The sequence below is a fragment of a genome, unplaced genomic scaffold (assembly GCF_019419815.1).
Source record: "Pyrus x bretschneideri cultivar Hongxiangsu unplaced genomic scaffold, Pyrus_bretschneideri_v1 Contig71, whole genome shotgun sequence".
In the NCBI taxonomy this organism is placed as follows: Eukaryota; Viridiplantae; Streptophyta; class Magnoliopsida; order Rosales; family Rosaceae; genus Pyrus; species Pyrus x bretschneideri.
The window spans coordinates 1,337,703-1,355,213 of record NW_025999811.1 but is presented as its reverse complement, the minus strand read 5'-3'; the positions used below and the strand labels follow the sequence as shown (position 1 = coordinate 1,355,213).

Genomic DNA, 17,511 nt, shown 5'->3' with positions numbered 1-17,511 from the left:
TGCTTTTTTTTTTTTATTATTTAATTTATTATTATTATGGAGGGAGAAGAGTTTGAAACTATTACAATAATTTAAGAATAAAGGAATTTCAAACCTGAAACGCATGATTAAAAACCCAATACCCTATCGACTTGAATATTTGACAAACACCCCAAAGAAATCTCCTTGAGGGTATTGGATTGTATCATCTCTCCTATGGCCCTTGAGTAACTGTGAAATCCTGGCAGTATCTACTAGGGAATTGAATTAGAAGGAGATTAGAGAATCAAACGAGATTGAGTATTAATCCAATTCATTTTCCCCCTTTTTAAGAGAAACAATCAAAAGAGGGCTGGTTCTCTCCCGCACATCTCAATCGTTTTTTATTGTCTTTTGATGCGTAGAAGAGCGAAGCTCCTCAAAAGAGATCCCCAATACTTTACTTGTATTAGTGAGTTTTATTTTTATTTGACATATAGTGTCACGTTCCGAATTTGGGCTTGTTGGAAAATACCCCTGCGTCCGAACTTGCCACGTTCCGAATTAATGGTAATACTGAACTGGTTTCGAGGTTGTGTATATACTTAGAAGACGAGCCATGCTTACTTGAGACAAAAAAGGGGTTGCGGTTGCTGGAGGAGGTTTGATACCCGGTGCGGCGATAAAATGTGTGTTAAGTGCTTTAAAAATGATTAAAAACGTTTTTGATGAAAATATTTTTAAAACCAATTTGTAGTAAAACTGTAAGTGAATACTAGAAAAACACTTGAAGTGTTTCCTATAAGACGTACATGACTGATGCTTCTTCTAAAATACACTTCAAGGGCTCTTAGAATCCACAATACTTTCAGCAAAAGCACTATCCATCTTAAAAGCACTTTTAATGAGCACAAACTTTTTCAAAAGCGAAGATATCAAGATTTTAAGAGACATTGAACAGTATTACAGTAACGGCAATGCTCTAGTATTTCCATGCATGCAACTGTAACAACAAAACAAAACATATCACTGATCTACGCAATTTCATCTTTATCAATCGCGTTTTAAAGCCTTCGTCACGCAGCCCTTGAAAATCACTATTGCAAAGTAAGCCAAGACTGTAACGGCAATGCTCCCGAGTAAGACGAGACGATCGAAAGAAGAATTTTGGACAGTGTAGACCCGAAGCCCGATCACATCCCAGTTGCTCTCTGTCCAAACAGCGTCCAACTGCCCCATGGGGTCAGAGTTATTCGGAGGCAACACAGTCCACGTTCCACCAGATTCAAATTTCAACCGTGTTGAGTATGCCGGAACATATCTGCATGATCAAAGCACCAGCATTAAAAAAATTATACAAATTGACAACTTTTATTTGACTTTAAACTCTACTACACCTCGCTAGACAGTTGCAAAGGCCCGAAAAACATGCACATGCTAGGTAGGCTGGCAGAGTAGGAAATAAAAACATTGGCCTCGACCTACAGTCGACAAATATAAGGTTGGCCTGAACAAAAGCAGGATTTTGTGATGGAAGTTTCAACCAATATGACCTGGCAAGCAGGTCAGACCCCTCAACCAGGATGATGAGGTGCGGTTTATTCCATTGAACACGTCATACTCTAAACACAATTTGATTAAGCATGCTTGTTATAATGGATCTGCAATTTCTAGTTACGTACCTGGTTGTGGAGACAACACAGACACCCTTTCCCTCTGTTTCTGCTCTAATACATACTTCACCATCATTACTGCAGTCTTGAGTACAAACAGAGCTTGCATTTTCCTTCGGAATAGAAGTTCTTTCGGCCAGGAAGTTCCAAACGAACCTTGAAATGTCACCAACGTATCCCAGATCAGGTGTGGAGGAAGGTTCATCAAGTATAACGCCAACATAATGGCTCGGGCAGGTATTGGCTGGTGATATATAGCTTTTCACCAGATCACAAGAAAGACCTGGCTCACAGTCCACCAGGCAACCCACTAGTTCTTCAACTAGTGAAGCATTCACGTTGATAGACATCAGAGCAGAACTGCTTAGATTTTTGGTGTCACTTGCAAGAATGTAAAGGGAGCGTGCTACAAGGGAAGCAGCTGCCGCAATGGATGATGAGTTGATATTTGCTGCAGTGAAGTTTCAAAGTATGAATGAAACAAATGAGATTTTGGATCACCATGTAGCATCAAGATGATTAATCAAGAAAGAACAAAAGAATACAAATAAACTCACATAAATCATCAAGGTGACTGTGGTAGAACTTGTTGGTGAAGACATTATCAAAATCTTCCAACACAACCCCAGAGGTTAGAGAGTTCTGTTAAGAGTAAAAGAGCTATTGAGAGTTCCATGAAATCAACAATGAAAAATGATTTCTATATTCTTGAGCATTCAATATCTACAAACAGAACAAAAAGCTAAATAAAAGAAGAAAAAAATGCATAAATATACGGCCCAAGAACAACATAAGCTACCAAAAACAAAAAAAACAAAAATTTAATCCTTCCTGAGTTCAAGGTTGTGTGGATTCAATAAAATAAAACTTCCACATGGAATGAGACATCCAATACCTCCGGATGATGGATGCTCTATGGATAAATTCAAGGGGACGTTGCACAAGAGTAGTTTATGTTGCTATCAAACCAAAGTTCTCTTTTAAATCACAAATTCATCATTTTTTTAATGAATTATGCACCTACTTTTTACAGGAGAGGTGTGGCTATCAAACCCTAGGCCAGCTACAACATTACATGCTCTTTGTTGATGTAATCATGTAGATGAAGGGAGTCCGAATTAAAAATTAACTGAATAGAGTAAGGGACTGTACTGTTACATACCTTTCTCAGAAAAGTCATCAAGGAGGATGGAGGTATCCCAGGATTTGAAGCATTTGCAGATGAGATTGTAATGTTTTCAGACTTGACTGAATCTTGGGCACGCCTCACAGCATCCAATGTCTCATTTGTGGAAGATGAAACCTACAAATAACACCTTGAGAAATATAACCATACTGAATGGAGGGGCACTTTATGATAATAAGATGAGAGTCTCTATGTGATCTTCCCAACAGTTTCTTCTACTGTAGGTTTCACAGAAGGCAAATTTGGAATAAATGTAACCACACCAAATGTGAGGGCACTTAATGATAATAAAGAAGAGAGATCTTTCTGTTATCTTCCCAAGAGCTTCTTCTAATGTAGGTTTCATAGAGGGAAAATTCAGAATTTGCATATTATTGCATTGCATCAATTATCTAGTCAATCGTGAATGATTGGAGATCAGACGTGGAAAGGGTAAACCATCATCGACCAATGACGAGACAAAAAGTTCATGTATTTCTATTATGATATAGAGACTGAATTTTAGACATGCACAGGGAAAACCGTATGGAATCTTATCACCCAACTTCTTCCACGAGCATACATAACTTAAAGTATTTCACTTGTGCCAGATATGAAAGCAGTTATATTATGCAAGATACAATTCCAAGGCACAGTTGCAGAAGTTAATAGAGTTAATAGTATGTGCGTAAAATTTGAATTGCAGGGAACAAGTTTTCTCACCGCAGTTGTATGAATGAAAAAGTTCTTAGCTCCTTGGCTGAGGCCCTTTCCGACAGATCCAATTTCCACAACCTTCAGACAAGCATCCAATTACCATTTAGTGGGCTCCTCGAAAGGAATACTGATGTATTATGCAGAAGATCCAACTAAATTACAAGAAAATCAACCATATAACCCAACATAATACTCAAATTTACACAACACGAAGCACAGTATGTTTCAGTACAATGCGAGAGAAAAAGGGGAGGGATCTTTAACATGACACAAAAAAGAATTCAGAACGGGAGGAATGGAAATTTATATCTCCCTATAACTGATGCATTTGAAGATTCTGGTCAGGAGGATCACGTAACTTGTAAATTTGCAATGCTTAGGCGTCTGGCTGGGTAACTGATTGAGTATATTTAGAATAACAGACCTTTGAGATTATAATAGTTTACTTCAATAACATCTCGAGCAGAAGTGTACCTTCTCAATCAATGAGTAATTAAGACCACTAACAGCATTAGACTGCAGATCAAGTTCAAGCAAAAATCTCCTGCTACCAAGATAGCCCCAGGCCTCTCCAGTGAAAACAGCAAAAACAAGCTGCATTGAAAATTTAAAAATTAGGATCATCAAATAATACATATCCACATGCACCGAAGTCAGAAGCAATACATTGTCATTGGTCAACAAAATTTAAGAACATTTTTTTAGGATGAATAAAGTGAACCCATAAAAAAATACATCTCAAGAACTTAAAATGCAATGCATTTATAAAAAAATGACATGATATGAAAAGGAGGGGACAGGCCAAGTATCGAGGTAGTATACAAGAGAAGACCACCAAGACAACATGCTTCTACATATAAACATATACATATAGCTTGGTACAGAGATGCAAGACAATCAGGCATACTAGAATGGTCTCAAATCAATCTGAGAGGAAATTCATAAATAAAAAGCCACTCTAACAAACCAACATGGTTTTCAATATGAGCAAACTGACAACAATGTATTACACATAGATTATCCATCTTATAGCCCACCTGTTTATTGAAGCCATCCAGATCATCCGCACGAGAAAGTGCATCAACTGCGGCCAGCAATGAAATCAGCCCCTAAAAATTGTTGCAAGTATGATTGAGTATTTCATACAAGGCAGCATAAACAATAGAAAGAAATAAAACGAACTCACAGATATAGGAGAGTCAGCACCGAGTGCTTTATCACGGAAAAAAGAAGCTGAATCCATTGACGCCAGTACAAGTATAATGGGCTTGGAGTGTTCTGGTGATGAAATGTTGATTGGGGGAAGTGATGACCAAACACTGCCCTTCATAATCAAGATGCAAAAATTACACTCCACACAAAATTAAGAAAAGAAAAGAAAATCGAATTTGCTTTTACCAGGTAAACGTGACTACATATAGTTTTCAAGGCCCTCAGGCCTATATATAGTCATCTAATAGAAGACACACACAAGATCCAAATCTATTTGCCTTGCTGTGATTTATGCCTTGTTGTAAGAATTTAAGTTATGCCAAATAACTAATGGGATAATTATAAGACAATACTTCTCTGTTTGTGTGCGTGTCCTCCATATGAATTTTATAGGAAAATCTTTTAGATCAAAGGTTAAGTTGGTTGAATACCAACACTTGACCAGTTTCCATACCAAAAGACCCCAGCATCACAACTATATAAATTGCAAACGGACAGGATCATAACTTGAGTTTATTCATTATGAGAATAGGAAAACTCACCTGTATCCACCTAAGGGAAGGCAAGTGTTTTCCTTTAGACAAGATTCGGAATCACGAGTCCCAGATTTCATTGTCTGATCCAAGCCAAACGTGTTATAAAAGGCCATTTAATGATATTAAGTTAAGCAAACACTCACGGGATAAAATCATTGAAATGCGGCAGGAAAAAAAACTATGCTGAAATAAGAGATTATACCTGCATTACCAGATCAAACTCAGCCACATCATCAGTATAAGATTTCTTGCTCTTCTGATTCTTTATGGCAGCCTAGTCATAAGTGACAACAAAACTAACTATATCAATCAGAAATTTAATGACCCTACGTAATCAAAAGGTCAAGTGCACACAGCATTGAGAACTCTAAAGTCATGGCAATAGCTTGGATGTAGGGAAATATTGATGGAAGTATGGGTGACAATCAAATGGAAAAAGAAAAAAAAAAGTTAAAACCCGGAAATTGTGCATTAAACTTTAGGGAATTGTAATACTTGAATTTAGTTAAAAAACACTACTTAGCACGTGGTATAACAACTTTCACATTAGTAAATTTAAATCAAATTAATTGAACTTACCTTACATTAGATACACTTACAGCCCAAATTTTACCAACATAGCCACTTCAATTATTGCACACAGAGTTTTAGAAAAAAGAAAAAAAAATTACAAATTCATTACATTTTGATTAAATGGTAAAACTTTTTGAAATTGCACTCTGACTGCAGCAGAAACAATAGGCAGCTGCAGAAAGTTGCATTGGCAGCTTGTTTCACATTTGTGTTGTGCTGGATATTGCAAAAAACCGGGGAAAAAAACCTTCAGACCTTACTAACCTTCAGATCTTACTAACTTCCCATAGTTTCTATAGGGTGGAAGCGTACACCCTGGTTTCAGCCGACATCTCTTCCATTTGTGGCTCAGAGCACAAACATAAAATAAAAATAAAGGCTTAACTATCAAAATGCCCCCTGAACCATCAGGGAATTATCACTTTGCAATTCCTTTCCAACCTGGACTTTCACTCCTGTTAAATTTTGCTCCATGATATCGACATGATATCTGGATGACATATTGATGAAATATTGAGTATCTGACAATTAAAAGTTAACGAGTCAATGGAAAAAGTTGACGAACAGGGGTAATGTGAGGCACACAAAGTAAAACTCCAAGGAGAAAGTGATTCAACTGCAAAAGCAGGGGCCTAAAGTGATATTTAGGGTATTGTTCAGGAGGCATTTTTGATAAATAACATAACTACCAAGATGCCATCCTTTTAATTCATAAAGGATGCAAGAAGCACCCCTTTTATTGGGTAAATAATATCCAAGAGGCATTTTGCAAATTGGGACAATATCTACTATGGCATTCTAATTATATTTTTCACACCATTATATCTTTTAATGAGAAGATGAAGCACTCCTTCAGATTAGAGATGTAAAAGGCAATGAATCTAGGTCAAACAGTAATTCCTCTTATGATTTAACAGGGATTAAAAGATTATCTAGGTCAAACAATAGTACAACTTGTGATATTGTGAAAGGAAACAAAGTAACCAGAACAACCATAAGCAATTATGTCTATTGGACTCAACATTTTAGCCTGTTAAGCCATCTCACATATCAAAGTAAATAGTATGACATTTAGCCAGGACCACATATGGTACTGAAAACTTTTAAGAACTTGCATTACCTCCTGCATGGTCAATGTGCTAGTCTGCGAGAGTAAGAATACAGGAAAGTTATATGGGTTCCACATTATACCAGAGCCCTGCAAATTTGAAACATTGGTGCCTCAATTTATCAGAGGAAAAAAACAAGTCAAAATTTACATCCTCTGATTCTAATTTTATCAACTCTAATCTCGAGAGTTTAGTCGACACAAAAAGTAAATCTTTAAATGCTAAGTTTGTACGTGGTCTCGTTAAACGATATATTTTATCTTTGGAATTGATCATCAACTAGCATCTTGCATTTTAAAGAAAATCAAGCACTTGCTTGGGTACAATATATTATCCGTTGTCAAATTATTGATCCATTAAGACATTTTTTTAGGAGCAAGCATTCAATTATTAGCAGCGTATATAAAGGTAAATAATAAAGACTATAAAAGAACTTACAGTTGGGTTCCATTCATAGTTGATGCTAGTGTAAGAAGCAAATTCAGATTGTGGGAACTTTTGAGCTGGAGAGAATCCTACAAGCAAGACAAGAAGCACTGTCAACAATGCCATAAAGAATGCCTATGGTTAACACTTAACCCGTATTAGCTTTCTTGAAAGAGAAAAAAACAGACAATGACAAGTAGATGATCGCAACTTTACATTTTTGAACATTTCGGTACTCAAGTACTGATTCAATGAAAATTCTAGGAACGTTGCTATGAAAATAAAAATGTAAACACAAAAAAGAATGACTAGTAGATAAATGCATCTTTACCTTTCAACTGATTTTGCAACTCAGGTCTGGATTCAACCAAGACACCGGCAACATTTTTAGCAAAATTTGAATCATTCAATATTCTGCAACGCAGATAACTTACAAGTAAGCAATTCTTCATGGTCAAAGAATTAAATTAGAAACAAAAAATAGATTACTACAAGCATCATCCTCAAATTAACCATCAAATCCTAGGCTGTTACGCAATCCAAACCTTTGGTTATATATTACACATTGAAACATCAGTACAGAAACCTTTTACTTATATAATCCACCAAGTCCAAAACATAGCAATACATGTTGAACCATGGACATCATCAGAAAAGCACTAAATCCTAGTATGATTACCAAATGAAACACTAATTCGGCAATAGACCTAGCAGAAAAAAAATTACTAATTTCTATCACAAATTCACAATTGAAACTGAAACAGATTACTATAGTTCTTGATAAAATTAACTTACTTCAATCTGTTAGAACACCAGACAATATTAGAATTTGGAATTATAGAAATGACTTTTTGAAATTGATGTGAGCCTATTTGGTAGCCCTTTGATATGGGCCCGTTTGTTAACCTTTTTGACATGGGCCTGTTTTTTATAATTAAGGAAAGAGAAGATAGATAGATGAAAGACTTGACGGCAAAAAGGGAAATATTTCATAAATCTCAGTTGAAAATATGAACTAAAAACAAGTTTACATAGTTTTTAATTTTTTAGTTTTGTGCAGTAGCTACAGCTTGGATAGAAAAGAACAATAACCTTTGGAAGCAACAGAAATCATTGGACCAACTCTAAAACTAAAGGCTTTTGCGTCTAGAGGGAAATGACCAAATGACCATGGTGTGTGAACTTTGCTTATTTCTTTTGTTTGAGGATCGACGAATCAAATGACTTTTTTTCCAATTTTTATCTCTTCTTCTCCCGCTGAATCAAACTTTTTCTTGATGTTGCCATCTTGTTTCTTAAAATAATATATTTTTCTTCAATAATCATCACTAGATATTAGATACACTACCGCGTAACATTGTTCAAAGCATACAATATCAGAGCCCTAACAAAGTGCAGAATATACAAATAGCACAAAAAAAGTTAGATGAATGCATATATGAAATTGAAGGAATACCTGGCAAGAAAACTTTGAATTTCATCCACTGACAACAGAACTGCAGATAACTGAGACAACTCAGTAGCATTGTTCAATCTTATAATCGGAGCGACAACCTTCTCTCTTCCAGGATCTTGGAGTGCAATAAAAAGAGAAGAGAATTCACCGACAGTTAATTATAAGGACGGTTGGTTACATATAAAATCATACAGATAAGCTATACAAAAGACTACTGTAGCACTGACTTGAACAACCAATCTCCCCAGAAAGATTGAGTAGCCGTACACAAGGATATCCATCAAGTGTCATATACATTGAACTCTGAAGATCAGGAACTGACTCCATCTTGCTTATCTGTCCTAAAGTTTCAAAAGATAACAAAGTTATAATTCAAGCCAACCAAATTAGCAATATAAAGTTGCACGGCAGAAAAAGAAATCAAAATAAAATAGATTATAAAGGTATCCCAAGAAAGGAAAAGGTAAGACAGAATTTGCAAACAAAGTATTATTCACATGAGAAGGTTTCCGTAATGATGACTCAGAGAATCAACATTTCTAAATGCTAAACAAGGCCTTAATATCATTTACACTTGTGTCTACTATTTTAGCGAAAGAAGATGTTTGAAATGCTGTTTTACAACTACTTGCCTATGCACAATGTAAAAGACATTTATGTAATACATATTTTCTAGCCCAAAAACTTTGGTAGCATCCTTGGCCCTAGTAAAATCATTTTTCCAAATTATGGCACGCAAAAGAAATGCAGACTGTTGACAAAGACGAGAGAGTGAGAGAACGAGAGAGAGAGAGAGAGAGAGAGAGAGAGAGAGAGAGAGAGAGAGAGAATGAGAGAGAGAGAGATAGAGAGAGAGAGAGACTCTCACAATAAATTAAAAACAATTCAGTACGTGGAAGTGGAACAGGTTAAAAACAAGACAGCACATTTCCCCATGAGTGCTCAGATTCTTGAATGCAACGATGTCAAAAACTCCATTTAAATAGTTACATTCAATTAGTAAATGGTCAGAGACAGATAAGTTTTGTGTTTTCTTCATGTAGCATGGTATAGGGGGTGTTATCCATGTCCAGCAGCACAGCCAACTACCCTATCCTTTTGTATGCACAAAAATGAAGGGTACAATTTCATAATTGGCAATCCTTGCACCTATAAAAGATATCCACTCTGGACAAACCCTTCCCATCCACCTTTCTCGAATTATGTGTCAATTCTCATGGGCAATGTTTAAACATCCCGAAGAGCACTAGTTTTCTACCTTGTCCTCTCTATTTCCAATCCCAAAACAAGGCTTTCTCCAGCCAATAAGACTTCAAAAGCCTAATTTCAAGTCTTAAAGTCCCCACATACGTAAATCCTATAGCGTAGCTTATCAATACAGAAACCCATCATTGAACTCTGTCAGTGAATTTGGAGTGTTTCAGTTAACTGACAGACTGACAGTGTATATTCGACAATAACTGTAGCACACCTTCAAATAGCATTCTTAGCTTTTAATCCATTACGAGAATTCATCCATTACTATTGATCGTTATTGCATTATGAGCATGCATTAAATTCAATAATAACTATTACTACATTATGCACATTTCGAAAGCAGATTCATTCATCTATGTATTTAGCAGAATATACCAATAAATACGACCATTTCTATTGTTTGAGAATTGAGAGACATCCAAATTTTCATATCCCTCAACCTCATTCTCCTTCTAATTCTTAAGCTGAAAATAAGAACCACTTCATGACATGCCTGTAATTGTACTTGAACCGATGCTATCGCTATCCTCTAGAAACGCAAAGACTTGAAAACCGCAGTGGCATTCCAAATGAGAATTAGAGATATACTCAAATATATATCATTGATAGCAATTGATTTCATGTGAATTAAGTTATAAGTTTCCATTTTTACTCCTTGTGATTCTAAGCAACCAAACATAGTGCAAGTAAAATCGAAGACATCGAAAAGCTAGTGTAAATTTGAAGAGATTGAAGTAGTTGCAGAGACAGAGAGAGAGGGAATTGGAAGAAAGACCGCTTACCAGAGAATGCGAGACGAAGATGAAAGCTAAGCAAGAAAAGCAGTAGAAGGAATTTCATGGCCATGGTGCTTCCGCAGCTGAGCTACTGCTCTTGCTCACCGAAACCCTAGACCATCGTCGACTGCAAGCAACCAAATTTGGGGACTGAGATAAGAGGTTAGAGCATCCCCGATTGCCTCCAAATTTGGGGCTCTTTCTATGGAAAATTTCTATAATTTTGAATTTTCGTAGGGGCTAATTACAATTCACACCATGCGACAGTTAATTACAAAATCAGCCAATATGTTTCCATTTCTTCAAAACACACCCTAAAATTTTGATATTTGTTCAATTCGCACCTTTCGTTGAATTGACTATCCGAAGTTTGAACGTCAGGTGTTCTAGCCACCTTCATCGCACGTGCCCGTGTTTCTTCCCCTCAAAACCGAAAAAATGGGGGATGACGTGTCACCGTGCTGGGCCCACCCCAAACTTGTGTCTCCCTTGGGCTCAAGAATACAAATGGGCCTAATGGGCCTCTTCTTTCTTCCATTTTTTTGGGAAGAGCCTTCACTTCCAAGGTTGCAACGCAACCTCCTCTCACTCTTCGTGGCTCACAGAGCTTCTGAAAACAACAAAATCGAAAGCGAGAGGTATCATCGACAGCAATGGGGTTGGGATCGCTTGCTTCGAGGGCCATGAGGCCCACAGCGTCAAGGCTCCTCAGCTTCCAGAACCCTAGGCCCTTCTTCTCCTTCCACAGAGCGGTCTCAACCACGCCGGAGCTCCAGAACGCCGATCAATCAGCGGCGGCGGCCCATCCCGACCCCCCCGCAGATCTCCCTCCTCGGACCCCTGTGGGCGGGGCCCGTGTCCACTTCCCGAATCCCGAAGATGCCATCGAAGTCTTTGTCGATGGATACCCCGTCAAAATCCCCAAGGGATTTACTGTTTTGCAGGCCTGTGAGGTCGCCGGCGTTGATATCCCTAGATTCTGCTACCACAGCCGGTTGTCGATTGCCGGTAATTGCCGTATGTGCCTTGTTGAGGTTGAGAAGTCGCCGAAGCCCGTCGCCTCCTGTGCCATGCCTGCCATGCCTGGTTAGGTTCCCCTCTATCCTCCATTTTCGGCTTCTATTAGCTGTTTGTAGCTTCAAAGTTCCGATTTTGGGACTTTTCTTTCTGGGTTTTGGCTCTACTATTTGGGCATGTTTCGAATGAGTATGATTAAGGCCCATAATTTGTAGCTTATGATTTGTCCAACCTTAATTTTGAATATTGGGACGATGCATTGTATAATAGTTTTTCGTTGGACGTAGATTTCGTTCCGTTTTCCTTTGGTAAAAGTATGAATTATGATGCTTTCCTTTTTTTTCAGCCCAGGATTTTCTGTAATGCTTAATAACATTTTGATTTTGATATGATATTTTGTTAATTGAGCAATGCATTGTTTGTCTATGACATGTTTTGGTTTTGGTTACTGTGGAATTTAATTTTGTTTTATCTTTTTGTGCAAAAAGTTGTGATCTTTTGACAAAAGCTTCTTCTTAGGCATGAAAATTAAGACTGATACTCCAATAGCAAAGAAGGCTCGAGAAGGGGTGATGGAGTTTTTGCTGATGAATCATCCCTTGGATTGTCCAATTTGCGATCAAGGAGGAGAATGTGATCTGCAGGATCAGTCTATGGCATTTGGATCTGACCGCGGCCGTTTCACTGAGGTTAAGAGATCTGTAGTTGATAAGAATCTTGGACCTTTGGTGAAGACTGTAATGACTCGGTGTATTCAATGTACAAGGTTAGAATCGAGCATTACCTCTTCTTATACACCACATATTCACTACAGTTCTAGTGAATTGTATGATGTTTTGGTAAAACTTTCTTCTAGTATAATCATTTTATAGTAAAAAAATCACTTGTATTATTCTTTCATGCCTTGTTTAAAAGCATGAGTTATTGAATGCTTGATTTTGTTGTTGTTGTTGGTGTTAGTGGAATTTAGTGATGCAAAGTATTGTCGCATTTTAACCTCTAAAGTGCACAACCTCTAGGAGTTGTTAGTCTATCCCTAGTGTTTTGTGTAGTCCATGATGTGTCCTCTAGGTAGAGTAAGTTTTCAAATTAACAACCATACATCACATATTTGATTACGCTTTGAGTTTAGTCACCTGATTATAAATATTTACTTGGTTTGGCTGTTGTGAAACAGGTGAAAATGAATTCCCTCAATTGAATTATCTATAGTTTACTAATTGAAAATAATTTTACATTTGAATAAAGTGTATGAGTGGGATACTTGTAGCCCTCTGCATCTCAATTACCACATGTGGTGTGCCTGGTTTAATATATTTCTGTGAGTTTATGCTGAGAGGTTTATTATTCTATTTGTAAGTAGCTTTAGTGAAGCAACTCCAGACGTTCCTTTTAAATTGATAACTTTCTTTGTTTGAGATATTTATCCAACATAGTTTTTTCCTTAACTAAAAGATGTGGAGTCCTTCCCAGTTTCTTCACATCAACTGTTCTAGAAACCATGAGGACATAATTGGTCTCAAGCATATTCGAGTTCTCTTTTGTATTCTATATGTTAGTTAGCATTTGAAACAGAAAAGTGAGGCTTTGTCGATTTATTTCATTTCCTGGTAAGTAACATAATTTTGAAATGTGGCTTTGTCTTATCAGAATCTTTATTTAGTTCATGAGTATCTTTTTTTTTTTTTTTTTTTTTTTTTTACTTGTGTTTTTCATGGTGCTGCTTTTTAGAAATCCCGTTAAGCCAAGTTTGGACCATATCCATGATCATGTGTTATCAAGTTTAACAACCTAATAATACAATTTCTTAGCACCTTACTTCTATTATCATGCCTGGAGTACTAAGTTACCTTTCCAAGTCTGATGGGAGTGGTTCGGGTTGTATGTTTTTACTTCTTTGTTATCATGTGGTCAATGCTTCAAGTACACTTTTCTCTAGTAATAATACTAGGGTTTTGATATTTGACAATTGAAAATGTAGGCATTGAGTTTTTGATATATCAGAAAACAGTTACCTCATTTACCTTGGCTTGGATAGCACTCATCTTTTTAATTGTAGTTACAAGCTTCTGATGTATAGAGCTCTTTTGATCGAACAGGTGTGTCAGATTTGCAACAGAGGTTGCTGGGGTTCAGGACCTTGGCATGTTAGGTCGTGGCAGCGGAGAGGAAATTGGGACTTATGTCGAAAAACTTATGACAAGTGAGCTTTCTGGAAATGTGATAGATATCTGTCCTGTGGGAGCCCTAACCTCAAAACCATTTGCCTTTAAAGCCCGAAATTGGGAATTAAAGGGAACAGAGACCATTGATGTTACTGATGCTGTTGGATCCAACATTCGAATTGATAGCCGAGGTCCAGAGGTCTTGCGCATTGTCCCACGATTAAATGAGGTAGTTTTTGTTAGACTACTGCTGATGATTATTATCGCTGAGACTAGCTTTCTTTTCCGCAATACTAATATATGCCAAAGATGCTTAAACATAACTTCAAAACTTACATACACGAAAATTTTTAGCATACAATGTAGGGGCTGATAGTACTCATTTTTAATTTCTCAAATACGTGTTTCTTCAATCAAAAATGTATAATAAGTAAAGTTGTCCCAAGTGTTTCCGTTAAAAAAAAGTTTTTTGAGGGACTTTTTATGGTTATTAAGGATACAAATTGTTTGATACAACTAAATTGCTACAAGTTACTTGATGGACTGTGCATACCTAAATTGTTTACCCATAAATGCAAGAACACTATCCATAACATTTTAATTGCAACCTAATCTGAAGTCCTGATAATTTAATAGAGCTACCTTTGGACTACCCAAAACCTTTTAATTGCAACCTAACCTTAAGTTCAAGTGAAGAAATTTATCCTAGTTTGGTCTTAGTGTTAACCTTGAATGCCTGCACCTGTCATGTTTCAATCTGGTCTCAGTTATTTAAATCTATCTCCACCGTCTTGAGTCCATATATTTTGTTTTAATTTTGCCTTCTGCTAATAAATCTGCAAGTTGCCCATATTTTTTTAATTCTTCTTTAACACCAATTGAGATATCAAATTACATGCACGTCATAAAATTTGCCAATCTACTTGAGTGCACTAGCACCTCTTATGAATAGGCAACAACAAAGCCTTTTCCCACTTAATGGGGCTATTATGAATAGACACTGAAGTTTAAAATGTGCGGGTGTTGTCCTCCACCCTTTTATAGTTATCCTTCCTTTGTATAATATATTTGCTTACCACCACTTGCAGGACATAAATGAAGAATGGATATCAGACAAGACTCGATTCTGTTATGATGGTTTGAAGAGGCAGAGGTTAAATGACCCTATGATTCGTGGTGCTGATGGGCGCTTTAAGCCTGTGAGCTGGCGTGATGCCCTTGCTGTAGTTGCCGAGATGGCTCATCAAGTTAAACCAGAGGAGATCGTTGGGGTTGCTGGTCAGCTATCTGATGCTGAGTCTATGATGGCACTGAAAGACTTCTTAAATAAAATGGGGTCAAACAATGTCTGGTGTGAAGCAAATGGTTCGAACCGTGATGCTGATCTTCGATCCGGATATATTCTGAATAGTAGCATTGCTGGTCTTGAGAAAGCAGATGCTTTTCTATTGGTTGGTACCCAGGTATGTTTCTAGCCATCTAATCTTAGTTTCTGCAATCCAGTGCAAGTGATTTGCACCTCTCTTACATTTTTGTATGACATGCTAAAGATTTGTGGATGCGTGAGTGGATTAATTGTGTTTTTAAGTATATTCGCGTAGAGTGATTCATACTTTCATATTATGTTTACCAGCCAAGGGTAGAAGCTGCTATTGTAAATGCTAGAATCCGGAAGACGGTGCAAGCTAACCACGCCAAGGTTGGGTACGTTGGCCCTCCAGCTGATTTCAACTACAATCACGAGCATCTCGGCACAGGCCCTCAGACACTTCTAGAAATTGCTGAACGTCGTCACCCATTTTCCTCAGTCCTCGCAAATGCTAAAAACCCTGCCATCATTGTTGGTGCTGGGGTCTTTGAGAGAAAAGACAAGGATGCAATTTTTTCTGCTGTTGAAGCCATTGGAAAATACGCCAATGTTGTAAGGCCTGATTGGAATGGATTCAATGTACTGCTTCTCAAAGCCGCCCAAGCTGCAGCACTTGACCTTGGGCTTGTGCCAGAATCTGAAAACAGCATCGAGTCTGCAAAGTTTGTTTACCTGATGGGCGCTGATGATACCAACTTGGAGAAGGTTCCAAGTGATGCATTTGTGGTTTATCAAGGGCATCATGGGGACCGAGGTGTGTATCGTGCTAATGTCATCCTTCCTGCAGCAGCATTCAGTGAAAAGGAAGGAACATACGTAAACACTGAAGGGTGCTCACAGCAAACAGTACCTGCAGTTCCGACTGTCGGTGATGCCAGGGATGACTGGAAGATAATTCGGGCTCTATCTGAGGTGGCAGGCGTGCGGCTGCCATATGATACGCTTGGGGCAATCCGATCCCGGATCAGGACAGTGGCACCAAACATTTTGCAAGTAGACGAGAGAGAGCCAGCTACCTTTTCATTATCGATTAAGCCCGAATCCACTCAAAAAGTGGACACCACTCCATTTGGGACTGCAGTTGAGAATTTCTACATGACCGATTCGATCACCAGGGCTTCGAAGATAATGGCACAATGCAGTTCATTGCTCCTGAAGAAGTGATGAGTGGATTTTTGTTATTTGAATAAAGTCGCAGATTCACATGTTTTTCTCCTGTTATGTTTATTGGGTTGTTGTAAGGCCCTGTCTGGCCAGAGTTGGAAGTACTTCCAATAAAACTACTTTTAGGCTTTTGTTTCATTGTAATTCAAATGAAATATAATAGCATTTTCTCTGTACAACTGTTTGAATATATAATTTGGGATTTTTCATTCCATTTTTTGTTACATCTTTATTGAATGGACGCGACTGAAATTCCTCACCACCTTCACCGGCACAACGTTGAAGAATAAACAAAAACAATGCTAGCTAAACTCAAAAGTTTTGGATGCGGCCAAGTTATCAACTCCGTGACAATGCGTACGCACCTGATTGCTCGATTGTCGATGACATGGACCTAGGAACTCACCCCTCAGGTTCATAGATTATTAGTTATGTAAAATCGCCTAGGTTAAGAAAAAAGAGTAATGCTAGGTAGACAAACTTTTAAGACCAAATTTGCAAACCATGCCAATATATGAAATTGCCCCCCTCACCACCTTTGCTACACATGAAATTGACAAAAGTTAATTTGTTATTCTTCTTGAACCTAAATACTATTCAGGCAAGATACTTGACAAAATATCTCAATCGAATCAAAGAGGTTGAAGTAGGGTAGGTAGCAAGGGCCAACTTGTCAAAGTGGTGTGCGGGTTTCATCTCGGCCTCGGAAGAAAGAGAATCTTCCATTCCCCACTAATTGGTAATTGTTGTGTTCCTTCAACTTCTACCAAATTCTTTCTATGCTCGTCTCTTTTAATTCTTGTTTCTGGTTCTGGCCTGCTGGCCATTGCCTTGCTTTGGTCTTGTATGTTAATGTTTGTCGTCTCTCTTAATAAATTTGGTCTTTTATAAAGACACCAAAAAGAAACCAATTGGACTTGATGGTCGTGAATTTTTAG

The 17,511-nt window shown here is 37.6% G+C and overlaps 2 protein-coding genes across 3 annotated transcripts; one reads left to right on the top strand and one right to left on the bottom strand.

Annotated features, from left to right (window-relative positions):
• Nucleotides 1–806: 806 nt before the first annotated feature.
• Nucleotides 807–11,071, bottom strand: LOC103959888 (nicastrin). 2 transcript variants are annotated; one of them, XM_009372262.3, is made up of 16 exons: nt 10,865–11,071; nt 9,053–9,166; nt 8,826–8,940; nt 7,701–7,783; nt 7,382–7,458; nt 6,955–7,032; nt 5,464–5,535; nt 5,268–5,341; nt 4,700–4,832; nt 4,551–4,622; nt 3,988–4,107; nt 3,520–3,591; nt 2,794–2,934; nt 2,189–2,273; nt 1,641–2,082; nt 807–1,279 (listed from the first exon to the last, which is right to left on the bottom strand). In XM_009372262.3, the coding sequence occupies exons 1-16, from the start codon at nt 10,926–10,928 to the stop codon at nt 1,012–1,014; spliced, it is 2,010 nt and encodes a 669-aa protein (XP_009370537.2). In that variant the 5' UTR covers nt 10,929–11,071; the 3' UTR covers nt 807–1,011. The 2 variants fall into 2 exon arrangements, with proteins under 2 accessions (XP_009370537.2, XP_009370538.2); XM_009372263.3 differs by having other exon boundaries at nt 9,053–9,161; nt 10,865–11,021.
• A 411-nt stretch (nt 11,072–11,482) lies between these two features.
• On the top strand, nt 11,483–16,787 carry LOC103959889 (NADH dehydrogenase [ubiquinone] iron-sulfur protein 1, mitochondrial). The gene is made up of 5 exons (XM_009372264.3): nt 11,483–11,944; nt 12,395–12,641; nt 13,975–14,269; nt 15,129–15,503; nt 15,674–16,787. Exons 1-5 carry the CDS (start codon nt 11,512–11,514, stop codon nt 16,571–16,573), a joined length of 2,250 nt encoding a protein of 749 aa, XP_009370539.1. The 5' UTR covers nt 11,483–11,511; the 3' UTR covers nt 16,574–16,787.
• The last annotated feature ends 724 nt before the right edge of the window (nt 16,788–17,511 follow it).